Below are 27628 nucleotides of genomic sequence, written 5' to 3'. Positions count from 1 at the left end.
ACAGTCTGGCGCTACCTCAGCACTGACCCTCTGACAGTGCAGTGCTCCTTCAGCACTGACCCTCCCACAGTGCGGGTCCCCCTCAGCACTGACCCTCCGACAGTGCAGCGCTCCCTCAGCACTGACCCTCCGACAGTGCGGCGCTCCCTCAGCACTGACCCTCCGACAGTGCGGCGCCCCCTCTGCACAGACCCTCCGACAGTGCGTCGCACCCTCAGCACTGACCCTCCGACAGTCTGGCGCTCCCTCAGCACTGACCCTCCGACAGTGCGGCGCTCCCTCAGCACTGACCCTCTGACAGTGCAGTGCTCCTTCAGCACTGACCCTCCCACAGTGCGGGTCCCCCTCAGCACTGACCCTCCGACAGTGCATCGCTCCCTCAGCACTGACCCTCCGACAGTGCGGTGCTCCCACACCACTGACCCTCCGACACTGCAGCGATCCCTCAGCACTGACCCTCCGACAGTGCGGTGCTCCCTCAGCATTGACCCTCCGACAGTGCGGCGCTCCCACACCACTGACCCTCCGACAGTGCAGCGCTCCCTCAGCACAGACCCTCCGACAGTGCGGTGCTCCCTCAGCACTGACCGTCCGACAGTGCAGCGCTCCCACACCACTGACCCTCCGACAGTGCAGCGCTCCCTCAGCACAGACCCTCCGACAGTGCAGTGCTCCTTCAGCACTGACCCTCCGACAGTGCGCCGCTCCCTCAGCACTGACTCTCCGACAGTGCGGCGCTCCCACAGCACAGCTCCTCTGACAGTGCGGCACTCCCTCAGCACTGACCCTCCCACAGTGCGGCGCTCCCTCAGCACTGACCCTCCGACAGTGCGGTGCTCCCACAGCATTGACCCTCCGACAGTGCGGCGCACCCTCAGCACTGACCATCCGACAGTGCGGCGCACCCTCAGCACTGACCCTCCGACAGTGCGGCACTCCCTCAGTACTGACCCTCCAACAGTGCGACGCACCCTCAGCACTGACCCTCCGACAGTGCGGCGCTCCCTCAGCACTGACCCTCCAACAGTGCGACGCTCCCTCAGCACTAACCCTCTGAAAGTACGGCGCTCCCTCAGCACTGACCCTCCGACAGTGCGGCGCTCCCACAGCACAGCTCCTCTGACAACGCGGCACTCCCTCAGCACTGACCCTCTGACAGTGCGGCGCTCCCTCAGCACTGACCCTCCGACAGTGCGGCGCTCCCACAGCACTGACCCTCCCACAGTGCGGCGCTCCCTCAGCACTGACCCTCCGACAGTGCGGCGCTCCCTCAGCACTGACCCTCCGACAATGCGGCGCTCCCACAGCACCGACCCTCTGACAGTGCGGCACTCCCTCAGCACTGACCCTCCCACAGTGCGGCGCTCCCTCAGCACTGACCCTCCGACAGTGCGGTGCTCCCTCAGCACTGACCCGCTGACAGTACGGTGCTCCCTCAGCACTGACCCTCCGACAGTGCGGCGCTCCCTCTGCACTGACCCTCCGACAGTGCAGCGCACCCTCAGCACTGACCCTCCGACAGTGCGGCGTTCCATCAGCACTGACCCTCCGACAGAGCGGCGTTCCCTCAGCACTGACCCTCCGACAGTGCGGTGCTCCCTCAGCACTGACCCTCCGACAGTGCGGCGCACCCTCAGCACTGACCGTCCGACAGTGCGGCGCACCCTCAGCACTGACCCTCCGACAGTGCGGTGCTCCCTCAGCACTGACCCTCCGACAGTGCGGCGCTCCCTCAGCACTGACCCTCCGACTGTGCGGCGCTCCTTCAGCACTGACCCTCCCACAGTGCGGGTCCCCCTCAGCACTGACCCTCCGACAGTGCGGCACTCCCTCAGCACTGACCCTCCGACAGTGCGGCGCTCCCTCAGCACTGACCCTCCGACAGTGTGGCGCTCCCTCAGCACTGACCCTCCGACAGTTCGGCGCTCCCTCAGCACTGACCCTCCGACAGTGCGCCGCTCCCTCTGCGCTGACCCTCCGACAGTGCGGCGCTCCCTCGGCACTGACCCTCCGACAGTGCGGCGCTCCCTCTGCACTGACCCTCCGACAGACCGGCGCTCCCTCAGCACTGACCCTCCGACAGTGCGGCACTCCCTCAGCACTGACCCTCCGACAGTGCAGCACTCCCTCTGCACTGACCCTCCGACAGTCCGGTGCTCCCTCAGCACTGACCCTCCGACAGTGCGGCGCTCCCTCTGCACTGACTCTCCGACAGTGCGGCGCACCCTCAGCACTGACCCTCCGACAGTGCGGCGCACCCTCAGCACTGACCCTCCGACAGTGGGGTGCTCCCTCAGCACTGACCCTCCGACAGTGCGGTGCTCCCTCTGCACTGACCCTCCGACAGTGCGGCGCACCCTCAGCACTGACCCTCCGACAGTGCGGGGCTCCCTCAGCACTGACGCTCCGACAGTGAGGTGCTCCCTCAGCACTGAACTTCCGACAGTGCGGCGCTCCCTCAGCACTGACTCTCCGACAGTGCGGCGCTCCATCAGCACTGACCCTCCTACAGTGCAGCGCTCCCTCAGCACTGACCCTCCGACAGTGTGGTGCTCCCTCAGCACTGACCCTCCAACAGTGCGGTGCTCCTCTGCACTGACCCTCCGACAGTGCGGCGCTCCCTCAGCACTGACCCCCCGACAGTGTGGCGCTCCCTCAGCACTGACCCTCCGACAGTGCGGCGCATCCTCAGCACTGACCCTCCAACATTGCGGCGCTCCCTCAGCACTGACCCTCCGACAGTGCAGCACTCCCTCAGTACTGACCCTCCGACAGTGTGGCGCTCCCTCAGCACTGACCCTCCGACAGTGCGGCGCTCCCTCTGCACTGACCCTCCGACAGTGCGGCGCTCCCTCAGCACTGACCCTCCGACAGTGCGGCGCTCCCTCAGCATTGACCCTCCGACAGTGCGGCGCTTCCTCAGCAATGACCCTCCGACAGTGCGGTGCTCCCACACCACTGTCCCTCCGACAGTGCGGCGCTCCCTCAGCACTGACCCTCCGACAGTGCGGCGATCCCTCAGCACTGACCCTCCGACAGTGCAGCGCTCCCTCAGCATTGACCCTCCGACAGTGCGGCGCTCCCACACCACTGACCCTCCGACAGTGCACCGCTCCCTCAGCACAGACCCTCCGACAGTGCGGTGCTCCCTCAGCATTGACCCTCCGACAGTGCGGCGCTCCCACACCTCTGACCCTCCGACAGTGCACCGCTCCCTCAGCACAGACCCTCCGACAGTGCAGCGCTCCCACACCACTGACCCTCCGACAGTGCGGCGCTCCCTCAGCACTGACCCTCCGACAGTGCGGCGCTCCCTCAGCACTGACCCTCCGACAGTGCGGCGCTCCCACAGCACAGCTCCTCTGACAGTGCGGCACTCCCTCAGCACTGACCCTCCCACAGTGCGGCGCTCCCTCAGCACTGACCCTCCGACAGTGCGGTGCTCCCACAGCATTGACCCTCCGACAGTGCGGCGCACCCTCAGCACTGACCCTCCGACAGTGCGGCGCACCCTCAGCACTGACCCTCCGACAGTGCGGCACTCCCTCAGTACTGACCCTCCAACAGTGCGGCGCATCCTCAGCACTGACCCTCCGACAGTGCAGTGCTCCTTCAGCTCTGACCCTCCCACAGTGCGGGTCCCCCTCAGCACTGACCCTCCGACAGTGCGTCGCTCCCTCAGCACTGACCCCCCGACAGTGTGGTGCTCCCTCAGCACTGACCCTCCGACAGTGCGGTGCTCCCTCTGCGTTGACCCTCCGACAGTGCGGCGCATCCTCAGCACTGACCCTCCAACATTGTGGCTCTCCCTCAGCACTGACCCTCCGACAGTGCAGCACTCCCTCAGTACTGACCCTCCGACAGTGCGGCGCTCCCTCAGCACTGACCCTCAGACAGTGCGGCGCTCCCTATGCACTGACCCTCCGACAGTGCGGCGCTCCCTCAGCACTGACCCTTCCACAGTGCGGCGCACCCTCAGCACTGGCCCTCCGACAGTCTGGCGCTCCCTCAGCACTGACCCTCCGACAGTCTGGCGCTCCCTCAGCACTGACCCTCTGACAGTGCAGTGCTCCTTCAGCACTGACCCTCCCACAGTGCGGGTCCCCCTCAGCACTGACCCTCCGACAGTGCAGCGCTCCCTCAGCACTGACCCTCCGACAGTGCGGCGCTCCCTCAGCACTGACCCTCCGACAGTGCGGCGCCCCCTCTGCACAGACCCTCCGACAGTGCGTCGCACCCTCAGCACTGACCCTCCGACAGCCTGGCGCTCCCTCAGCACTGACCCTCCGACAGTGCGGCGCTCCCTCAGCACTGACCCTCTGACAGTGCAGTGCTCCTTCAGCACTGACCCTCCCACAGTGCGGGTCCCCCTCAGCACTGACCCTCCGACAGTGCAGCGCTCCCTCAGCACTGACCCTCCGACAGTGCGGTGCTCCCACACCACTGACCCTCCGACACTGCAGCGATCCCTCAGCACTGACCCTCCGACAGTGCAGCGCTCCCTCAGCATTGACCCTCCGACAGTGCGGCGCTCCCACACCACTGACCCTCCGACAGTGCAGCGCTCCCTCAGCACTGACCCTCCGACAGTGCGGCGCTCCCTCAGCACTGACCCTCCGACAGTGCGGTGCTCCCTCAGCACTGATCGTCCGACAGTGCAGCGCTCCCACACCACTGACCCTCCGACAGTGCAGCGCTCCCTCAGCACAGACCCTCCGACAGTGCAGTGCTCCTTCAGCACTGACCCTCCGACAGTGCGCCGCTCCCTCAGCACTGACTCTCCGACAGTGCGGCGCTCCCACAGCACAGCTCCTCTGACAGTGCGGCACTCCCTCAGCACTGACCCTCCCACAGTGCGGCGCTCCCTCAGCACTGACCCTCCGACAGTGCGGTGCTCCCACAGCATTGACCCTCCGACAGTGCGGCGCACCCTCAGCACTGACCATCCGACAGTGCGGCGCACCCTCAGCACTGATCCTCCGACAGTGCGGTGCTCCCTCTGCGCTGACCCTCCGACAGTGCGGCGCATCCTCAGCACTGACCCCCCGACAGTGTGGTTCTCCCTCAGCACTGATCCTCCGACAGTGCGGTGCTCCCTCTGCGCTGACCCTCCGACAGTGCGGCGCATCCTCAGCACTGACCCTCCAACATTGTGGCTCTCCCTCAGCACTGACCCTCCGATAGTGCAGCACTCCCTCAGCACTGACCCTCCGACAGTGCGGCGCTCCCTCAGCACTGACCCTCAGACAGTGCGGCGCTCCCTCTGCACTGACCCTCCGACAGTGCGGCGCTCCCTCAGCACTGACCCTCCGACAGTGCGGCGCTCCCTCTGCACAGACCCTCCGACAGTGCGGCGCACCCTCAGCACTGACCCTCCGACAGTGCGGCGCTCCCTCTGCACAGACCCTCCGACAGTGCGTCGCACCCTCAGCACTGACCCTCCGACAGTCTGGCGCTCCCTCAGCACTGACCCTCCGACAGTGCGGCGCTCCCTCAGCACTGACCCTCTGACAGTGCAGTGCTCCTTCAGCACTGACCCTCCCACAGTGCGGGTCCCCCTCAGCACTGACCCTCCGACAGTGCAGCGCTCCCTCAGCACTGACCCTCCGACAGTGCAGCGCTCCCTCTGCACTAACCCTGCGACAGTGCGGTGCTCCCACACCACTGACCCTCCGACACAGCAGCGATCCCTCAGCACTGACCCTCCGACAGTGCAGCGCTCCCTCAGCACTGACCCTCCGACAGTGCGGCGCTCCCACACCACTGACCCTCCGACAGTGCAGCGCTCCCTCAGCACAGACCCTCCAACAGTGCGGTGCTCCCTCAGCACTGACCCTCTGACAGTGCAGCGCTCCCACACCACTGACCCTCCGACAGTGCGGCGCTCCCTCAGCACAGACCCTCCGACAGTGCGGCGCTCCCTCAGCAGTGACCCTCCGACAGTGCGGCGCTCCCTCAGCACCGACCCTCCGACAGTGCAGCGCTCCTCAGCACTGACCCACCGACAGTGCGGCGCTCACTCAGCACTGACCCTCCGACAGTGCATTGCTTCCTCGACACTGAACCACCGACAGTGCGGCGCTCCCTCAGCACTGACCCTCCGACAGTGCGGCGCTGCCTCAGCACTGACCCTCCGACAGTGCGGTGCTCGCTCAGCACTGACCCTCCGACAGTGCATTGCTTCCTCGACACTGAACCACCGACAGTGCGGCGCTCCCTCAGCACTGACCCTCCGACAGTGCGGCGCTCCCTCAACACTGACCCCCCGACAGTGTGGCACTCCCTCAGCATTGACCCTCCGACAGTGCGGCGCTCCCTCAGCACAGACCCTCCGACAGTGCGGCACTCCCTCAGCACTGACCCTCCGACAGTGCGGCGCTCCCTCAGCACCGACCCTCCGACAGTGCAGCGCTCCTCAGCACCGACCCTCCGACAGTGCGGCGCTCCCTCAGCACAGACCCTCCGACAGTGCGGCACTCCCTCAGCACAGACCCTCCGACAGTGCGGCACTCCCTCAGCACTGACCCTCCGACAGTGCGGCGCTCCCTCAGCACTGACCCTCCGACAGTGCATTGCTTCCTCGACACTGAACCACCGACAGTGCGGCGCTCCCTCAGCACTGACCCTCCGACAGTGCGGCGCTCCCTCAGCACTGACCCTCCGACAGTGCGGCACTCCCTCAGCACTGACCCTCCGACAGTGCGGTGCTCCCTCAGCACTAACCCCCTGACTGGTGTGGAGCGCATCGGAGAGGACCTCCTGCCAAAGGGAGACCGGGAGACTCCTAGACCGTAGGGCCAGCAGGACGGCCTTCCAGACCGTCACGTTCTCCCTCTCCACCTGCCCGTTTCCCCGGGGGTTGTAGCTGGTCGTCCTGCTCGAGGCGATGCCCTTACCGAGCAGGTACTGACACAGCTCCATCGCTGATGAAGGAGGATCCCCGGTCGCTGTGGATGTAGGTGGGGAAACCAAACAAGGTGAAGATACTGTGTCGGGCCTTGATGACCGTGGCAGAAGTCATGTCAGGGCATGGGATGGCGAAAGGGAACCGGGAGCACTCATCAATGATATTGAGAAAGTACACATTGCGGTCAGTGGAGGGGAGGGGCCCTTTGAAGTCCATGCTGAGGCGGTTAAAGGGGCGGGAGGCCTTCACTTGATGCGCTCTGTCCGGCCGGTAGAAGTACGGTTTGCACTCCGCGCAGACAGGTTGCGAGCCTTGACAAAATGAAAGAAACGGGTGACCCCCGGGTGACAGACGTCATTGTGGAGAGCCCGAATTGCGCTGGCACATGTACCGCGGGATAGGGCACCTGGGGGCTCATTGAGCTTCCCCGGGCGATACAAGATCTCGTAGTTATAGGTGGAGAGCTCGATCCTCCACCTCAAGATCTTGTTGTTCTTAATCTTGCCCCGCTGTGCATTGCTAAACATGAAGGCAACCGACCGTTGGCCAGTGAGGAGAATGAATCTCCTGCCGGCCAGGTAATGCCGCCAATGTCGCTCAGCTTCCACAATGGCTTGGGCCTCCTTTTCGACAGAGGAGTGCCGGATTTCGGAGGCATGGCGGGTGCGGGAAAAGAAAGCCACGGGCCTGCTCGCCTGGTTGAGGGTGGCCGCCAGAGCGACGTCAGAGGCGTCGCTCTCCACCTGAACGGGGAGGGACTCGTCGACCGCGGGCATCGTGGCCTTGGCGATGTCCGCCTTGATGTGGTTGAAGGCCTGGCGGGCCTCAGCCGTCAGGGGGAAAATGGTGGACTTGAAGAGTGGGCGGGCCTTGTCTGCATAATTAGGGACCCACTGGGCATAATATGAGAAGAACCCCAGGCATTGTTACAGGGCCTTGCGGCAGTGGGGGAGAGGGTGTTCCAGGAGGGGGCGCATGTGGTCGGGGTCGGGCCGTAGGACTCCATTTTCCTCTATATCTCTCTCTCTCTCTCGCTCTCTGTCTCACTCCCCCATTTCTCTCTCGCTCTGTCTCTCCTATAAGACTCTCCTGAAAAACTGACCTCTTTGAAGGGTTTTGATCGTGTCATAATATACACCAGTATATTATGGTGCAGACACACACACTGATGGACATGCAGTGGGACCAATCAGCATACACAACACCGCAGCCAATCACCAGTGAGAGCACACGCACTGTAAAGACAGGGGACAGGAGAGTTCCCGCTCATTCTAGTAGCAGCCAGCTCGGAGCACAGAGCTCACAGCCTGCAACACAGACATTCACCATGTGCTGAGTGCATCACCTGGTTAGGACTAGGCAAGGGTCAACAGTTAAAGCTGGTATTGCATTTACCCACAGCTCAAGTATGTTAATATAGTTAACCTTATAATAAAATAGAGTTGCACCACTTCCAGTGTTGGTGACCTGTTTGTGATCCAGAACACCCAACACATCAGATCGTCTGGCCCCTGACACCTCCTCCGGTGACTCAGGGTCAAATCCTGCCTGCCTGATGCTCCCATGAAGTCCCTTGGGGGTGTTTTACTGGGTTAAAGACGTTACAGCAATCCTTGTCGGCGGTTTCTGCTTTTACAGGTGACACAGTGGTTAGCACTGCTGCCTCACAGCGCCAGGGACCCGGGTTCAATTCCCCGCTGGGTGCCTGTCTGTGCGGAGTCTGCAGATGTGCAGGATGGATGGATTGGACATGATCAGTTGCCCTTAGTGCAGAGATCTGCAGGTTAGGGATATGGTGGGGAGGGGCCGTGGGGGGGGCTTGGGCCTAGGTCGGGTGCTCCATCGGAGGGTCGGTGCTGCCATGCTGGGCCGAATGGCCTCCTTCTGGTCGGCACGGGCTTGGAGGGCCGAAGGGCCTGTTCCTGTGCTGTACATTTCTTTGTTCTTTGTTCTTTGTTGTTCTGCACTGTCGGGATCCTACGGATTCTCTGTCTCATTTTTGACATTTTGAGGTGGTCCCCCCCCCTTGCAGCTTTGACGGGGGGGGGGGGGGGGGGGAACAGAGAGAGTTCCAGATGTTCGCTCCCCTCTGTGTCAGGAAGACCCCCCCTTGCAGCTTTGATGGGGGGGGGGAACAGAGAGAGTTCCAGATGTTCGCTCCCCTCTGTGTCAGGAAGACCCCCCCCCTTGCCCCCGAACACCCTGATTCTCATTTTAACGTCCTCTTCCCCTCCCCCCCACTGGACACAAACGCCCATCGAGAGCAAAGAGCGCCTCCTATCGACCCTGTTGAATCCTTCGATCGTTTTATGACCATTGGTCCGTACGCCCACAGACGGAATGATTGCCATTCCAGGGTGATTTTGACCTGGCCCCTAACTCAACCCTCCCCCCCCCTCCCCCCGGCACTCCGAGCTATCTCAACTCGTCATGCCATCCTTGTGGTGTTGGGTGTTCTAACACACAGAAGAGCCAACACAGTTGCAGATGGTACAACACTTGTTTATTTAAACTCACTATTTACAACTTGGTCTTTGCACTCTGCACGTGGGGGGCTCCCTGCTTGTGGTGTTTCAACAGCTCTCTCATGCTTCCTTCTCCCCAGACCTACTGACCTCCAGGTGTCGTGCTCGTGCTTTTTATGTGGTTGGTGTTCTTGTCTGTGATTGGTTGTGGTGTTGTGTACTCTGATTTGCCTGTTAGTGTGTCCATCATGATGTGTGTGTTTGAATATCATGACATCCCCCCTTTTTACAAAGATATGTGCCTACGTGGTAATAAATATGATCGTGACGTGAGTGCATCTAAGAGTGTGTGTGTGTCGTGTGCAGCATGTGTCTATGACGGAACTATGTACATGGGGCGATGTCGAGTGCGTCACATGAATCCAGTTGTACCATAACATAACAGAAATGCGAACGAGAGAAGAAGAAAAAAAATTTTGAACAGTTGTCCAGTCAGACGACATCTGGAACGATAAACAACAACAGGTTATCATGTAAAATTGTCCAACTTATTAAACATATGAACTGTATTATAAGTCCATTCTAATGGGTTTGCGACGAATTCGGGTTGACCGCCTTAAGGGTGGATCAAGAACCACCGGCTGCTGTGCAGGCATGGCCATGGGTGGCGATGGAAAGGGCGTGATGTGCGGCAGCTCCACAAAGTCATCCTCGGAAGCCTGTTGAGGATCTGGCGTGTTGTGTGGCTGTGAACGTGGAAGTCGGCGAAGGGCGCGCCGATTGCGGCGACGCACGGAACCATCCGGCATGCGAACCAGGAACGAGCGGGGAGCCACTTGTCGGAGGACTTCGGCCGGTGCTGACCAGCCACCATACGGTTGATGGACGCGTACTTTGTCTCCGGAGGACAGGGGGGGCAGGTCCGTCGCTCGTGTGTCGTACCGACCTTTCTGGCGATCACGCTGCAGTTGCATGTCCCGAAGAACCGCCTCATGGTCTGTTGTCGGTGCCAGGACGGAAGGTACCGTCGTCCTGAGGGAGCGACCCATTAGTAGCTGCGCTGGCGAGAGGCCCGTGGATAACGGGGCCGATCGATAGGCCAGCAAGGCAAGGTTAAAGTCCGATCCGGCATCAGCCGCCTTGCACAGGAGCCGCTTTGCGATGTGGACACCCTTTTCAGCCTTCCCGTTCGATTGTGGATGCAGAGGGCTGGATGTCACATGAGTGAAACCATATGCTGCGGCAAAGGACGACCATTCACGGCTGGCAAAACAAGGTCCATTGTCTGACATGACAGTCCTTGGAATGCCATGGCGAGCAAACGTTTCCTTGCAGGCCCCAATGACTGCGGACGACGTCAGATCATGGAGAGGCATGACTTCCGGGTAGTTTGAGAAGTAGTCTATAATAACAATGTAATCTCTGCCGAGCGCGTGAAATAGGTCAACACCCACCTTCGCCCAGGGGGACGTCACCATCTCGTGTGGTAGAAGTGTTTCCGGAGGTTGCGCCGGCTGAAACCTCTGACAGGTTGTGCAGTTGAGCACCATGTTGGCTATGTCTTCATTAATACCCGGCCAATATACCGCCGCCCGGGCCCTTCGTCTGCATTTTTCGACACCCAAGTGGCCTTCGTGTAGTTGACGAAGAATCATCTGGCGCACACTGTGTGGAATGACGATCCTATGCGATTTCATAAGGACCCCGTCTATATTGGTGAGATCATCTCGCACATTGTAAAACTGGGGGCACTGCCCTTTTAGCCACCCTTCCGTCATGTGGCGCATCACTCGCTGCAGCAGAGGGTCAGTCGCCGTCTCTGCGCGTATGTGGGCCAGACAAGGATCATCAGCTGGCATATTTGCTGCTGTCAGAGTCACGTGTGCCTCAATTTGACGCACGAACCCCTCCGCATCTGGTGGTGTGCTCACTGCTCGGGAAAGAGTGTCCGCCACTATGAGTTCCTTCCCCGGAGTGTAGATCAGTTCAAAATCGTACCTCCTGAGTTTGAGTAAGATGCGCTGGAGGCGAGGAGTCATGTCGTTCAGGTCTTTGTTAATGATGTTGACCAGGGGGCGGTGGTCAGTTTCGACCGTGAATCGTGGCAGGCCATACACATAGTCGTGGAACTTGTCCAGTCCAGTTAACAAGCCCAGGCATTCTTTTTCGATTTGCGCGTAGCGCTGTTCGGTAGGGGTCATGGCTCGTGAGGCATACGCAACCGGGGCCCATGATGACGTGCTGTCTTTTTGCAGGAGTACCGCTCCAATACCAGATTGGCTGGCGTCTGTTGAGATCTTTGTAGGGCGAGTCGCGTCAAAGAAGGCCAGCACTGGTGCCGTGACCAGTTTGTGCTTGAGCTCCTCCCATTCCTGCTGATGCGACTGGTGCCAGTTGAATTCCGTCGATTTTTTTACGAGATGGCGCATGTTTGTTGTATGAGAAGCCAGGTTGGGAATGAACTTCCCAAGGAAGTTGACCATGCCCAGGAATCTTAAGACAGCCTTCTTGTCAGCCGGTCGTGGCATGGCTGTGATGGCGCTAACCTTGTCTGCATCGGGACGGACCCCGGACCTTGAGATGTGGTCCCCGAGGAATTTCAGCTCCGTCTGGCCGAAAGCACACTTCGCACGGTTGAGACGCAGGCCATTTTGCCGTATGCGGGTGAAGACACGTCGAAGACGATGCATGTGTTCCTGCGGAGTGGTGGACCAAATGATGATATCGTCCACATATACACGTACCCCTTCGATGCCTTCCATCATCTGCTCCATAATGCGGTGGAATACTTCAGATGCCGAAATGATGCCGAATGGCATCCGGTTGTAGCAGAATCTGCCAAAAGGGGTGTTGAATGTGCATAGTCTTCGGCTGGCCGGGTCCAGTTGGATCTGCCAGAATCCTTTGGACGCATCCAATTTAGTGAATATGTTGGCTCGCGCCATCTCGCTGGTGAGGTCTTCTCGTTTTGGGATGGGATAGTGTTCCCGCATGATGTTGTTGTTCAGATCTTTTGGATCTATACATATACGGAGCTCGCCAGAGGGCTTCTTTACACAGACCATGGAGCTGACCCATGGCGTGGGCTCCGTGACCTTGGATAGGACCCCTTGGTCCTGAAGAATCTGCAGTTGTGCCTTGAGGCGGTCTTTGAGAGGCGCAGGAACCCTGCGAGGTGCGTGAACGACAGGGATGGCGTCCGGTCTGAGTCGAATCTTGTACGTGTGTGGCAATGTCCCCATGCCTTCAAAAACCTCCTGGTTGTGAGCGAGGAGGGAATGGAGATTCGCGTGGAACTCAGCATCCGGGAAGTCGGATATCTCATCTGGAGAGAGAGACATGATGCGCTGTACCAGGTGAAGGACCTTACACGCTTGTGCGCCCAGTAACGAGTCCTTTGATGAGCCCACAACTTCGAAGGGGAGTGTGGCCGTGTACCCCTTGTGAGTCACCTGTAGCTGGCAAGATCCTACGGACGGGATAACGTTCCCGTTATAGTCAACCATCTGAAGCCGGGATGGTGTGATGAGTGGTTTGACCTTCATGGCCTGGACTGCAGAGTAAGCAATCAGGTTGGCGGATGCGCCGGTGTCCAGACGGAAGGCGACGCGCGATCGGTTGACCGTCAGGGTGGCACACCACTCATCGTCTGGATTGATGGCATTGACCTTGTTGACATCAATGACGGCAACTCTGAAGTCATCCTGGTCATCTGCATCACTTAACTGGAAGTCTTGATGCGTGGGCTGGACGGTCCTGACTCGTGTGCGAGGTTGTCGAGGATGCGCCGGATCCATGGGTTGAGCCGCACGACAGCGGGCTGCGTAGTGGCCTATCATGGCACATCTGTTGCACTGTTGGTATTTTGCAGGACATTGCCCTTTTAAGTGTAGACCTCCACACTTGCTGCACGTCATGACGTCACGGCGTTCGTTGCGCCACTGCGCATGCGCAGTGCGATCTTGCGGTGGGCGCGCCTGCGCAGTGCGTCCCTCGTTGTGGCCGTTATTCTTGGCGCGCACCTGCGCGGGAGACCGCGAAAAGCGCGGGAAGCGGCCGCTGTCGTCCGGGCCGTGGGGCGGGAAGAAATCGACGGCCTGGATGCGTTCAACGTCGTGGGCGGCCTGGCTTGCCGATTCGACGGCTGGGGACCCCCTCCGTGCCAACTCGGACGCCTGAAATCGGGCAAAACGGCAGGCAGCATTTTCATGGAGGACACAGGCTTCCACAGCAGACGCTAAGGTAAGGCTCTTTATTTTAAGAAGCTGCTGGCGTAGGCCACTGGAGGCAACGCCAAAAACAATCTGGTCCCTGATCATGGACTCTGTGGTGGTGCCGTAACCGCAGGACTGCGCTAGAATCCGGAGGTGCGTCAAAAAGGGTTGAAAAAGCTCCTCCTTACCTTGCAGGCGTTGCTGAAAGATGTATCTTTCGAAAGTTTCGTTTACTTCAGTTTGAAAGTGCTGGTCCATTTTGAGGATGACCGTGTCATATTTGGCCTGGTTTTCGCCTTCCTCGAACACCAGTGAATTAAAGACATCATTTGGGTGGGGGCCTGCGTAGAAGAGGAGCATTGCAATCTTCGAATCATCCGAGACATTCTGTTTTTCGGTGGCACGGATGTACAGGTCAAATCGCTGCCTGTAGAGCTTCCAGTTGGTGCCTAGGTTCCCCGTGACTTGCATCGGCTGCGGTTTGCCGGTGTGGTCCATGTCCAGAATGGCAGGTTGGTAGGCAGGTATCGATCCACTCCTGTACCATGTGGTGTTGGGTGTTCTAACACACAGAAGAGCCAACACAGTTGCAGATGGTACAACACTTGTTTATTTAAACTCACTATTTACAACTTGGTCTTTGCACTCTGCACGTGGGGGGCTCCCTGCTTGTGGTGTTTCAACAGCTCTCTCATGCTTCCTTCTCCCCAGACCTACTGACCTCCAGGTGTCGTGCTCGTGCTTTTTATGTGGTTGGTGTTCTTGTCTGTGATTGGTTGTGGTGTTGTGTACTCTGATTTGCCTGTTAGTGTGTCCATCATGATGTGTGTGTTTGAATATCATGACAATCCTTAGTACCCCCCCCCCCCCCCCCCCCCCCCCGGCCGCCCATAACGCCATCGACTGAGCGTCCACCACCCTGACCATCTCACTCTCGGCCATTTTTAAAAACCTCTTCCACGGGGATGCGAATGTGTCGCTGCCTCGGCCGTCGTAATTGGCCCTCGAGGGGGTGGTGGGTGAGCCGCCATCTTGAACCGCTGCAGCCACCCCCCCGCCTCGCCCCGCTGCGGTGTAGGTACACCCACAGTGCTGTTAGGGAGGGAGTTCTGGGATTCTGACCCAGCAGCAGTGAACGAACGGCCGATAGATTTCCCAGTTCACAAGAATGATCCCTGGAATGAAGAGCGTGTGTCATAGAACCATAGCATTTACAGTGCAGAAGGAGGCCATTCGGCCCATCGAGTCTGCTCCGGCCCTTACAAAGAGCACCCTACTCAAGCCTCTACCCTATCCCTGTAACCCAGCAAACCCCACTTAACCTTTTTGGACACTAAGGACAATGCATGACGGCCAATCCATCTAACCTGTGCGTCTTTGGACTGTGGGGGGAAACCGGAGCACCCGGAGGAAACGCACGCACACGCGGGGAGAACGTGCAGACTCCGCACAGACGGGGAATCAAACCCGGGACCCTGGAGCTGTGAAGCAACTGTGCTAACCACTATGCTACCGTGCTGCTCGTATGTTTGAGGACTCTGGGTCTGTATTTGTTGGAGTTTAGACGGATGAGAGGGGATCTGATTGAAACTTACAGGATACTGCGAGGCCTGGATAGAGTGGACGTGGAGAGGATGTTTCCACTTGTAGGAAAAACTGGAACCAGAGGACACCATCTCAGATTAAAGGGACGATCCTTTAAAACAGAGATGAGGAGGAATTTCTTCATCCAGAGGTTGGTGAATCTGTGGAACTCTTTGCCGCAGAAGGCTGTGGAGGCCAAATCACTGAGTGTCTTCGAGACAGAGATAGATAGGTTCTTGATTAATAAGGGGATCAGGGGTTATGGGGAGAAGGCAGGAGAATGGGGATGAGAAAATATCAGCCATGATTGAATGGCGGAGCAGACTCGATGGGCCGAGTGGCCTAATTCTGCTCCTATGTCTTATGGTCTAAGTTGGAATGGTGTGTGTGGGTGGGGGGAGGAGGTGGTTTGGGGTTCGGAGATCTTCTTGACACGAGGCCCTTGCTCAAGCTGGCCTCAGCCAGAGGCTGCCTTCCCCACTTCCACGTGGCGTCTTAACGTTTATTTTTCAAGCCTTTCACCTTCAGAGGTCCGTGAGAACTGGTGAATAGGGACATTGTTCGACAGACATCCGCTCCCAGCCTGTCGACATTCTGCTCGATGGTACCTGGGCGAAGGGAAGCTTCCAGAACACAGTGCTTCCATTCATCGAGGCCTAGTCCCGAGGCCTGAACCAGGTCCCGGCCTCGCCATTGGGTGGGCGGCCCAGGTTACCCACTCACAAACGCAACTGTGTGTAAACCTTTTAAAAGGGAAAAAAAAACAAATTCTTCCACACAAAATCTGATCGCCCTCGCAGTTTTCTTTCTCTCTCAGTCTCTCACCCTCGCTCGCTGCTCCCTTCCAAGAAGTCAATTGAAGAAGTTCTTCTTGCGTCGCACGTTTTATCCTGCGGCGCCGGCCTTTCAGGAGGAAGGGGCCGGGCGAGACGGTAGGCCGGAGCGGGTTGGACGAGACGGGCCGCAGCTTGGCTACCCTGGGGGACGGGGCTGGGTTTGCTGTGGGAGGGGGCGGGTGGGAGAGAGGGAGGGGAAGGAGAGCCCAGAACCGTGAGGGCATTGTGCGAGTGACGGAGAGAGAGAGAGGGGAAAGGGAGAGAGGGAGACGGAGCGAGGAGAGCGGCAGATAGAGAGAGAGCGAGAGAAAAGCGTGTAGAGATTGAGTGAGGGATAGACTGGAGAGAGAAAGTGAAGGACGGAGAGAGAGCGAAGAGACGTAACAGCAAGAGATACACAGAGGGGGGAGCGATAGAGAGTGAAAAAGACGGGGAGATCTAGAGAGAGAGAGACAGGCAAAGAAAAAAGGATAGAAAGGGGGAGAGATAGTGAGAGACGAGGAGAAAGAGACTGGGAGAGAGGGAGAGACTACGGAAAAGCCACAGTGAGACAGAGAGAGAAAAACAGAGTGTGAGAAAGAGATAGAAGGCGAGAGAGGAAGAGAGAGTGAGAGAGGGAGCCAGTGACAGAGGGCGCGTCATCGAGACAGGGAGGGATTGAAAGGCAGGGAGATGGAGTGATTGTGAGATAGAGAAACAGAGAGAGGGTGAAGAGTGAAAGAGAGGTAGAGCGACTGAGAGTAAGAGAGAGAGAGTGTGATCCAGAGAGAGAGAGACAGCAAAAGAGAGAGTATTTGGCGGGTTTGGAACCGCGGGAACTGGTCGACACCGACTGAGAAAAGGGGTCGAGAGATGAGGTGGGGGCTTCTCACTGCGTTTGCCAGCTGCCTGTGCGGACTACTCCACTGTGACACCGGGGGTCACGATTCACGGCAGCGCCTCATCAGGTGGAGGGGGCCGCTGACCCCCAGGGCCACGGGGCGCCCGCCCAACCTGGGCCCCACCCGGAGGCTCCCGGATGAAGATGGCCCACGGCCTGGCAGAGTGGGAAAGATCCGGAAAGCCCCATCCAGCCCCGGGCCCGCCACAGGTAAGATAAAGTTCTCCTCCTGTTCAGCTGCATCCAGTTTTCATTCAGGGCCACGGGTCAGGGCAGGGAGATTGTTTTGAGAAAAGGTTGAGCTGTGATCTGATGGAAGGACAGAATTAATTCCACGGGAGAGAAGGCCCCCTCCTGTCCCTGTGTAACAGGCTCGAGAAGGGCTGAATGGGCCTGTTCCTGTGTAACAGGCAGGAGAGGGGCTGAATGGTCCTCCTCCTGTTCCTGTGTAGCAGGCTCGAGAGGGGCTGACTGGTCCTGTTCCTGTTCCTGTGTAACAGGCATGATAGGGGCTGAATGGTCCTGTTCCTGTTCCTGTGTAACAGGCTTGAGAGGGGCTGAATGGGCCTCCTCCTGGTCCTGAGTAACAGGCTCGAGAGGGGCTGAATGGTCCTGTTCCTGTGTAACAGGCTTGAGAGGGGCTGAATGGGCCTCCTCCTGGTCCTGAGTAACAGGCTCGAGAGGGGCTGAATGGTCCTGTTCCTGTTCCTGTGTAACAGGCTTGTGAGGGGCTGAATGGGCCTCCTCCTGTTCCTGTGTAACAGGCTCGAGAGGGGCTGAATGGTCCTGTTCCTGTTCCTGTGTAACAGGCTTGAGAGGGGCTGAAATTGGGCCTCCTCCTGGTCCTGAGTAACAGGCTCGAGAGGGGCTGAATGGTCATGTTCCTGTTCCTGTGTAACAGGCTCGATAGGGGCTAAATGGGCCTCCTCCTGGTCCTGAGTAACAGGCTCGAGAGGGGCTGAATGGGCCTGCTCCTGTTCCTGTATAACAGGCACGAGAGGGGCTGAATGGTCCTCCTCCTGGTCCTGAGTAACAGGCTCGAGAGGGGCTGAATGGGCCTCCTCCTGGTCCTGAGTAACAGGCTCGAGAGGGGCTGAATGGGCCTCCTCCTGGTCCTGAGTAACAGGCTCGAGAGGGGCTGAATGGGCCTCTCCTGTTCCTGTGTAACAGGCTGGAGAGGGGCTGAAATTGGGCCTCCTCCTGGTCCTGAGTAACAGGCTCGAGAGGGGCTGAATGGTCATGTTCCTGTTCCTGTGTAACAGGCTCGATAGGGGCTAAATGGGCCTCCTCCTGGTCCTGAGTAACAGGCTCGAGAGGGGCTGAATGGGCCTGCTCCTGTTCCTGTATAACAGGCACGAGAGGGGCTGAATGGTCCTCCTCCTGGTCCTGAGTAACAGGCTCGAGAGGGGCTGAATGGGCCTCCTCCTGGTCCTGAGTAACAGGCTCGAGAGGGGCTGAATGGGCCTCCTCCTGGTCCTGAGTAACAGGCTCGAGAGGGGCTGAATGGGCCTCTCCTGTGTACATCTATCAGTTGGGGTTTTCTGTTTTAATTTTGATAAACTCTGCTTTTGTGCATAAACTGTGAAATGTTAATTTGAAAATTCTCCTTCAGAATCCATGCACATCTCCACAGGAGCCTCCTCTGTGTGTGTGTGTGTGTGTGTCTCTCTCTGTCTCTCTCTCGCTGTGGTAAACCACTGCGTTCCTATATTAAGGGTTGTACGGTAGAACCTGCACTACAGGTTCACCTGGGCCCCTGCATGCTAGCTCCGCCCAGGAGCCGGGTTATAAATATGCGTGGCCTCCAGCTCGCAGCCATTTCGTCAGCTGCTGTGGGAGGCCACACTTCAGATACTAATAAAGCCTCAGTTTGGATTCAACTTCGTCTCCAGCCAAATTGATCGTGCCTCAATCTCTCTCTCGCTCGCTCTCTTGTCTCTCTCTCGCTCACTCGCTCGTTCGCTCTCTCTGTCTAGCTCTGTCTCTCTCTCACTTGCTTCCTCGCTCTCTCTGTCTCTCTCTGACTCACTCTCTGTCTCTATCTCTCTCTCTTTCTCGCTCTCTCACTCTCTCTCTTTGTCTCTCTCTCTCTCTCTATCTCTCCCTCTCTCTGTCCCTCTCTGACTCGCTCTCTGTCTCTATCTCTCTCTCTCGCTGTCTCGCTCTCGCTCTCTCACTCCATCCCTTTGTCTCTCCCTCTTTCTATCTGTCTCTCTCTCTGTCTCTCTCACTCTCTCTCTGTGGTAAACCACTGTATTAATTGTACATTTGTATTGCTACATGCCTGGGCTTGTCCCTGCTGGCTCCGAACCACTGTAGTATATAATATGTGTATTCTGGTAAACTGCCCCTGTATTATATGTAATGTGGTAAACCACTGCCTGCTGGCTCCACCTTCCCTCAGGCCCGGTATAAAGGTGGCTGGCTCCGCCTCCCCTCGGGCCCGGTATGAAGGTGGCTGGCTCCACCTCCCCTCGGGCTCGGTATAAAGGTGGCTGGCTCCGCCTCCCCTCGGGCTCGGTATAAAGGTGGCTGACTCCGCCTCTCCTCGAGCTCGGTATAAAGGTGGCTGGCTCCGCCTCCCCTCGGGCTCGGTATAAAGGTGGCTGACTCCGCCTCCCCTCGGGCTCGGTATAATGGTGGCTGTCTCCGCCTCCCCTCGGGCTCGGTATAATGGTGACTGGCTCCGCCTCCCCTCGTGCCCGGTATAAAGTTGGCTGGTCTCCGCCTCCCCTCGGGCTCGGTATGAAGGTCGCTGGCTCCGCCTCCCCTCGGGCTCAGTATAAAGGTCGCTGGTCTCCGCCTCTCCTCGGGCCCGGTATAAAGGTCGCTGGTCTCCGCCTCTCCTCGGGCTCGGTATAAAGGTGGCTGGCTCCGCCTCTCCTCTGGCCCGGTATAAAGGTGGCTGGCTCCGCCTCCCCTCGGTCTCTTTATAAAGGTGGCTGGCTCCGCCTCCCCTCGGGTTCGGTATGAAGGTGGCAGGTTCCACCGCCCCTCGGGCTCGGTATAAAGGTGGCTGGCTCCGCCTCCGCTCGGGCCCAGTATAAAGGTGGCTGGCTCCGCCTCCCCTCGGGCCCGATATAAAGGTGGCTGGCTCCGCCTCCCCTCGGGCCCGGTATAAAGGTGGCTGGCTCCGCCTCCCCTCGGGCCCAGTATAAAGGTGGCTGGCTCCGCCTCCCCTCGGGCCCGGTATAAAGGTGGTTGGCTCCGCCTCCCCTCGGACACGGTATAAAGGTGGCTGGCTCCGCCTCCCATCGGGCTCGGTATAAAGGTGGCTGGCCCCGCCTCTCCTCGGGCCCGGTATGAAGGTGGCTGGCACCGCCTCCCCTCGGGCCCGGTATAAAGGTGGCTGGCTCCGCCTCTCCTCGGGCCCGGTATAAAGGTGGCTGGCTCCGCCTCCCCACGGGCCCGGTATAAAGGTGGCTGGCTCCGCCTCCCCTCGGGCCCGGTATGAAGGTGGCTGGCTCCGCCTTCTCTCGGGCTGGGTATAAAGGTGGCTGGCTCCGCCTCCCCTCAGGCCCGGTATAAAGGTGGCTGGCTCCGCCTCCCCTCGGGCTCGGTATAAAGGGGGCTGGCTCCGCCTCCCCTCGGGCCCGGTATAAAGGTGGCTGGCTCCGCCTCGCCTCGGGCCCGGTATAAAGGTGGCTGGCTCCGCCTCCCCTCGGGCCCTGTATAAAGGTGGCTGACTCCAGCTCTACTCGGGCCCGGTATAAAGGTGGCTGGCTCCGCCTCCCCTCGGGCCCGGTATAAAGGTGGCTGGCTCCGCCTCCCCTCGGGCTCGGTATAAAGGGGGCTGGCTCCGCCTCCCCTCGGGCCCGGTATAAAGGTGGCTGGCTCCGCCTCGCCTCGGGCCCGGTATAAAGGTGGCTGGCTCCGCCTCCCCTCGGGCCCTGTATAAAGGTGGCTGACTCCAGCTCTACTCGGGCCCGGTATAAAGGTGGCTGGCTCCGCCTCCCCTCGGGCCCGGTATAAAGGTGGCTGGCTCCGCCTCCCCTCGGGCTCGGTATAAAAGTGGCTCTCTCCGCCTCTCCTCGGACACGGTATAAAGGTGGCTGACTCCGCCTCCCCTCGGGCCTGGTATAAAGGTAGCTGGCTCCGCCTCCCCTCGGGCCCGGTATAAAGGTGGCTGGCTCCGCCTCCCCTCGGGCTCGGTATAAAGGTGGCTGACTCCGCCTCTCCTCGAGCTCGGTATAAAGGTGGCTGGCTCCGCCTCCCCTCGGGCTCGGTATAAAGGTGGCTGACTCCGCCTCCCCTCGGGCTCGGTATAATGGTGGCTGTCTCCGCCTCCCCTCGGGCTCGGTATAATGGTGACTGGCTCCGCCTCCCCTCGTGCCCGGTATAAAGTTGGCTGGTCTCCGCCTCCCCTCGGGCTCGGTATGAAGGTCGCTGGCTCCGCCTCCCCTCGGGCTCAGTATAAAGGTCGCTGGTCTCCGCCTCTCCTCGGGCCCGGTATAAAGGTCGCTGGTCTCCGCCTCTCCTCGGGCTCGGTATAAAGGTGGCTGGCTCCGCCTCTCCTCTGGCCCGGTATAAAGGTGGCTGGCTCCGCCTCCCCTCGGTCTCTTTATAAAGGTGGCTGGCTCCGCCTCCCCTCGGGTTCGGTATGAAGGTGGCAGGTTCCACCGCCCCTCGGGCTCGGTATAAAGGTGGCTGGCTCCGCCTCCGCTCGGGCCTAGTATAAAGGTGGCTGGCTCCGCCTCCCCTCGGGCCCGATATAAAGGTGGCTGGCTCCGCCTCCCCTCGGGCCCGGTATAAAGGTGGCTGGCTCCGCCTCCCCTCGGGCCCAGTATAAAGGTGGCTGGCTCCGCCTCCCCTCGGGCCCGGTATAAAGGTGGTTGGCTCCGCCTCCCCTCGGACACGGTATAAAGGTGGCTGGCTCCGCCTCCCATCGGGCTCGGTATAAAGGTGGCTGGCCCCGCCTCTCCTCGGGCCCGGTATGAAGGTGGCTGGCACCGCCTCCCCTCGGGCCCGGTATAAAGGTGGCTGGCTCCGCCTCTCCTCGGGCCCGGTATAAAGGTGGCTGGCTCCGCCTCCCCACGGGCCCGGTATAAAGGTGGCTGGCTCCGCCTCCCCTCGGGCCCGGTATGAAGGTGGCTGGCTCCGCCTTCTCTCGGGCTGGGTATAAAGGTGGCTGGCTCCGCCTCCCCTCAGGCCCGGTATAAAGGTGGCTGGCTCCGCCTCCCCTCGGGCTCGGTATAAAGGGGGCTGGCTCCGCCTCCCCTCGGGCCCGGTATAAAGGTGGCTGGCTCCGCCTCGCCTCGGGCCCGGTATAAAGGTGGCTGGCTCCGCCTCCCCTCGGGCCCTGTATAAAGGTGGCTGACTCCAGCTCTACTCGGGCCCGGTATAAAGGTGGCTGGCTCCGCCTCCCCTCGGGCCCGGTATAAAGGTGGCTGGCTCCGCCTCCCCTCGGGCTCGGTATAAAAGTGGCTCTCTCCGCCTCTCCTCGGACACGGTATAAAGGTGGCTGACTCCGCCTCCCCTCGGGCCTGGTATAAAGGTAGCTGGCTCCGCCTCCCCTCGGGCCCGGTATAAAGGTGGCTGACTCCGCCTCCCCTCGGGCCCGGTATAAAGGTGGCTGGCTCCGCCTCCCCTCGGGCTCGGTATAATGGTGGCTGGCTCCGCCTCCCCTCGGGCTCGGTATAATGGTGACTGGCTCCGTCTCCCCTCGTGCCCGGTATAAAGTTGGCTGGTCTCCGCCTCCCCTCGGGCTCGGTATGAAGGTCGCTGGCTCCGCCTCCCCTCGGGCTCAGTATAAAGGTCGCTGGTCTCCGCCTCTCCTCGGGCTCGGCATAAAGGTGGCTGGCTCCGCCTCTCCTCGGGCCCAGTATAAAGGTCGCTGGCTCCGCCTCCCCTCGGGCTCGGTATAAAGGTCGCTGGTCTCCGCCTCTCCTCGGGCTCGGTATAAAGGTGGCTGGCTCCGCCTCTCCTCGGGCCCGGTATAAAGGTGGCTGGCTCCGCCTCCCCTCGGTCTCTTTATAAAGGTGGCTCGCTCCGCCTCTCCTCGGGCTCGGTATAAAGGCGGCTGGCTCCGCCCCCCCTCGGGCTCGGTATAAAGGTGGCTGGCTCCGCCTCCCCTCGGGCTCGGTATAAAGGTCGCTGGTCTCCGCTTCTCCTCGGGCCCGGTATAAAGGTGGCTGGCTCCGCCTCTCCTCGGGCCCGGTATAAAGGTGGCTGGCTCCGCCTCCCCTCGTTCTCTTTATAAAGGTGGCTGGCTCCGCCTCTCCTCCGCCTCGGTATAAAGGTGGCTGGCTCCGCCTCCCCTCGGGCTCGGTATAAAGGTGGCTGGCTCCGCCTCCCCTCGGGCTCGGTATAAAGGTGGCTGACTCCGCCTCTCCTCGGGCTCGGTATAAAGGTGGCTGGCTCCGCCTCCCCTCGGGCCCTGTATAAAGGTGGCTGACTCCAGCTCTCCTCGGGCCCGGTATAAAGGTGGCTGGCTCCGCCTCCCCTCGGGCCCGGTATAAAGGTGGCTGGCTCCGCCTCCCCTCGGGCTCGGTATAAAGGTGGCTGGTTCCGCCTCTCCTCGGACACGGTATAAAGGTGGCTGACTCCGCCTCCCCTCGGGCCTGGTATAAAGGTAGCTGGCTCCGCCTCCCCTCGGGCCCGGTATAAAGGTGGCTGGCTCCGCCTCCCCTCAGGCTCGGTATAAAGGTGGCTGACTCCGCCTCTCCTCGGGCTGGGTATAAAGGTGGCTGACTCCGCCTCTCCTCGGGCCCGGTATAAAGGTGGCTGGCTCCGCCTCCCCTCGGGCCCGGTATAAAGGTGGCTGGCTCCACCTCTCCTCGGGCTCGGTATGAAGGTAGCTGGCTCCGCCTGCCCTCGGGCTCGGTATGAAGGTGGCTGGCTCCAGCTCTCCTCGGGCTCGGTATGAAGGTGGCTGGCTCCAGCTCTCCTCGGGCCCGGTATAAAGGTGGCTGGCTCCGCCTCCCCTCGGGCTCGGTATGAAGGTGGCTGGCTCCAGCTCTCCTCGGGCTCGGTATAAAGGTGGCTGGCTCCAGCTCCTCTCGGGCCCGGTATAAATGTGGCTGGCTCCGCCTCCCCTCGGGCCCGGTATAAAGGTGGCTGGCTCCGCCTCCCCTCGGGCCCGGTATGAAGGTGGCTGGCTCCGCCTCCCCTCGGGCCCGGTATAAAGGTGGCAGACTCAGCCTCCCCTTGGGCTGGGTATAAAGGTGTCTGCCTCCGCCTCCCCTCGGGCCCGGTATAAAGGTGTCTGTCTCCGCCTCCCCTCGGGCCTGGTATAAAGGTGGCTGGCTCCGCCTCCCCTCGGGCTCGGTATAAAGGTGGCTGGCTCCGCCTCTCCTCGGGCCCGGTATAAAGGTGGCTGGCTCCGCCTCCCCTCAGGCCCGGTATAAAGGTGGCTGGCTCCGCCTCCCCTCGGGCTCGGTATAAAGGGGGCTGGCTCCGCCTCCCCTCGGGCCCGGTATAAAGGTGGCTGGCTCCGCCTCGCCTCGGGCCCGGTATAAAGGTGGCTGGCTCCGCCTCCCCTCGGGCCCTGTATAAAGGTGGCTGACTCCAGCTCTACTCGGGCCCGGTATAAAGGTGGCTGGCTCCGCCTCCCCTCGGGCCCGGTATAAAGGTGGCTGGCTCCGCCTCCCCTCGGGCTCGGTATAAAAGTGGCTCTCTCCGCCTCTCCTCGGACACGGTATAAAGGTGGCTGACTCCGCCTCCCCTCGGGCCTGGTATAAAGGTAGCTGGCTCCGCCTCCCCTCGGGCCCGGTATAAAGGTGGCTGGCTCCGCCTCCCCTCGGGCTCGGTATAAAGGTGGCTGACTCCGCCTCTCCTCGAGCTCGGTATAAAGGTGGCTGGCTCCGCCTCCCCTCGGGCTCGGTATAAAGGTGGCTGACTCCGCCTCCCCTCGGGCTCGGTATAATGGTGGCTGTCTCCGCCTCCCCTCGGGCTCGGTATAATGGTGACTGGCTCCGCCTCCCCTCGTGCCCGGTATAAAGTTGGCTGGTCTCCGCCTCCCCTCGGGCTCGGTATGAAGGTCGCTGGCTCCGCCTCCCCTCGGGCTCAGTATAAAGGTCGCTGGTCTCCGCCTCTCCTCGGGCCCGGTATAAAGGTCGCTGGTCTCCGCCTCTCCTCGGGCTCGGTATAAAGGTGGCTGGCTCCGCCTCTCCTCTGGCCCGGTATAAAGGTGGCTGGCTCCGCCTCCCCTCGGTCTCTTTATAAAGGTGGCTCGCTCCGCCTCTCCTCGGGCTCGGTATAAAGGCGGCTGGCTCCGCCCCCCCTCGGGCTCGGTATAAAGGTGGCTGGCTCCGCCTCCCCTCGGGCTCGGTATAAAGGTCGCTGGTCTCCGCTTCTCCTCGGGCCCGGTATAAAGGTGGCTGGCTCCGCCTCTCCTCGGGCCCGGTATAAAGGTGGCTGGCTCCGCCTCCCCTCGTTCTCTTTATAAAGGTGGCTGGCTCCGCCTCTCCTCCGCCTCGGTATAAAGGCGGCTGGCTCCGCCTCCCCTCGGGCTCGGTATAAAGGTGGCTGGCTCCGCCTCCCCTCGGGCTCGGTATAAAGGTGGCTGACTCCGCCTCTCCTCGGGCTCGGTATAAAGGTGGCTGGCTCCGCCTCCCCTCGGGCCCTGTATAAAGGTGGCTGACTCCAGCTCTCCTCGGGCCAGGTATAAAGGTGGCTGGCTCCGCCTCCCCTCGGGCCCGGTATAAAGGTGGCTGGCTCCGCCACCCCTCGGGCTCGGTATAAAGGTGGCTGGTTCCGCCTCTCCTCGGACACGGTATAAAGGTGGCTGACTCCGCCTCCCCTCGGGCCTGGTATAAAGGTAGCTGGCTCCGCCTCCCCTCGGGCCCGGTATAAAGGTGGCTGGCTCCGCCTCCCCTCGGGCTCGGTATAAAGGTGGCTGACTCCGCCTCTCCTCGGGCTGGGTATAAAGGTGGCTGACTCCGCCTCTCCTCGGGCTCGGTATAATGGTGGCTGGCTCCGCCTCCCCTCGGGCTCGGTATAAAGGTGGCTGACTCCGCCTCCCCTCGGGCCCGGTATAAAGGTGGCTGGCTCCGCCTCCCCTCGGGCTCGGTATAATGGTGACTGGCTCCGCCTCCCCTCGTGCCGGTATAAAGTTGGCTGGTCTCCGCCTCCCCTCGGGCTCGGTATAAAGGTCGCTGGTCTCCGCCTCTCCTCGGGCTCGGGATAAAGGTGGCTGGCTCCGCCTCTCCTCGGGCTGGGTATAAAGGTGGCTGGCTCCGCCTCCCCTCGGGTCCGGTATAAAGGTGGCTGGCTCCGCCTCCCCTCGGGCCCGGTATAAAGGTGGCTGGCTCCGCCTCCCCTCGGTCTCTTTATAAAGGAGGCTCGCTCCGCCTCTCCTCGGGCTCGGTATAAAGGTGGCTGGCTCCGCCTCCCCACGGGCTCGGTATAAACGTCGCTGGTCTCCGCCTCTCCTCGGGCTCGGTATGAAGGTGGCTGGCTCCGCCTCCCCTCGGGCTCGGTATAAAGGTCGCTGGTCTCCGCCTATCCTCGGGCCCGGTATAAAGGTGGCTGACTCCGCCTCCCCTCGGGCCCGGTATAAAGGTGGCTGACTCCGCCTCCCCTCGGACACGGTATAAAGGTGGCTGGCTCCACCTCCCCTCGGGCCCGGTATAAAGGTGGCTGGCTCCGCCTCCCCTCGGGCTCGGTATAAAGGTGGCTGACTCCGCCTCTCCTCGGGCTCGGTATAAAGGTGGCTGGCTCCGCCTCCCCTCGGGCTCGGTATAATGGTGACTGGCTCCGCCTCCCCTCGGGCCCGGTATAAAGTTGGCTGGTCTCCGCCTCCCCTCGGGCTCGGTATAAAGGTCGCTGGTCTCCGCCTCTCCTCGGACTGGGTATAAAGGTGGCTGGCTCCGCCTCCCCTCGGGCTGGGTATAAAGGTGGCTGGCTCCGCCTCTCCTCGGGCTGGGTATAAAGGTGGCTGACTCCGCCTCCCCTCGGGCTCGGCATAAAGGTGGCTGACTCCGCCTCCCCTCGGGCTCGGTATAAAGGTCGCTGGTCTCCGCCTCTCCTCGGGCTGGGTATAAAGGTGGCTGGCTCCGCCTCCCCTCGGGCTGGGTATAAAGGTGGCTGGCTCCGCCTCTCCTCGGGCTGGGCATAAAGGTGGCTGACTCCGCCTCCCCTCGGGCTCGGTATAAAGTTGGCTGGTCTCCGCCTCCCCTCGGGCTCGGTATAAAGGTGGCTGTCTCCGCCTCTCCTCGGGCTGGGTATAAAGGTGGCTGACTCCGCCTCCCCTCGGGCTGGGTATAAAGGTGGCTGGCTCCGCCTCCAATCGGTCTCTTTATAAAGGTGGCTGGCTCCGCCTCCCCACGGGCTCGGTATAAACGTCGCTGGTCTCCGCCTCTCCTCGGGCTCGGTATAAAGGTGGCTGACTCCGCCTCCCCTCGGGCCCGGTATAAAGGTGGCTGACTCCGCCTCCCCTCGGACACGGTATAAAGGTGGCTGGCTCCGCCTCCCCTCGGGCCCGGTATAAAGGTGGCTGGCTCCGCCTCCCCTCGGGCTCGGTATAAAGGTGGCTGGCTCCGCCTCCCCTCGGGCTCGGTATAAAGGTCGCTGGTCTCCGCCTATCCTCGGGCCCGGTATAAAGGTGGCTGACTCCGCCTCCCCTCGGGCCCGGTATAAAGGTGGCTGACTCCGCCTCCCCTCGGACACGGTATAAAGGTGGCTGGCTCCGCCTCCCCTCGGGCCCGGTATAAAGGTGGCTGGCTCCGCCTCCCCTCGGGCTCGGTATAAAGGTGGCTGACTCCGCCTCTCCTCGGGCTCGGTATAAAGGTGGCTGGCTCCGC

General features: G+C 60.9%; 2 protein-coding genes across 3 annotated transcripts in view; one reads left to right on the top strand and one right to left on the bottom strand.

Annotated features, from left to right (window-relative positions):
• LOC140399442 (uncharacterized) overlaps positions 1-6921 on the bottom strand; it is a 250357-nt gene extending 243436 nt beyond the window's left edge. Inside the window, 1 exon segment of the mRNA XM_072489020.1 lies at positions 6897-6921. Coding sequence (XP_072345121.1) covers positions 6897-6921 — 25 coding nt within the window.
• Positions 6922-16216: 9295 nt separating this feature from the next.
• The window catches only part of LOC140398939 (uncharacterized), a 110938-nt gene continuing 99526 nt past the window's right edge, over positions 16217-27628 (top strand). Inside the window, exon 1 of one of the 2 annotated variants that reach the window (XM_072487930.1) lies at positions 16217-17096. In XM_072487930.1, coding sequence (XP_072344031.1) covers positions 16859-17096 — 238 coding nt within the window. In that variant the 5' untranslated portion in view covers positions 16217-16858. The remainder of the gene's footprint in view (positions 17097-27628) is intronic. The other variant, XM_072487929.1, reaches the window with a different exon arrangement.

The sequence above is a fragment of the Scyliorhinus torazame genome, chromosome 22 (genome assembly GCF_047496885.1).
Source record: "Scyliorhinus torazame isolate Kashiwa2021f chromosome 22, sScyTor2.1, whole genome shotgun sequence".
In the NCBI taxonomy this organism is placed as follows: Eukaryota; Metazoa; Chordata; class Chondrichthyes; order Carcharhiniformes; family Scyliorhinidae; genus Scyliorhinus; species Scyliorhinus torazame.
The sequence above is the reverse complement of the archived record's forward strand: the minus strand, read 5'-3'. Positions and strand labels throughout refer to the sequence as shown.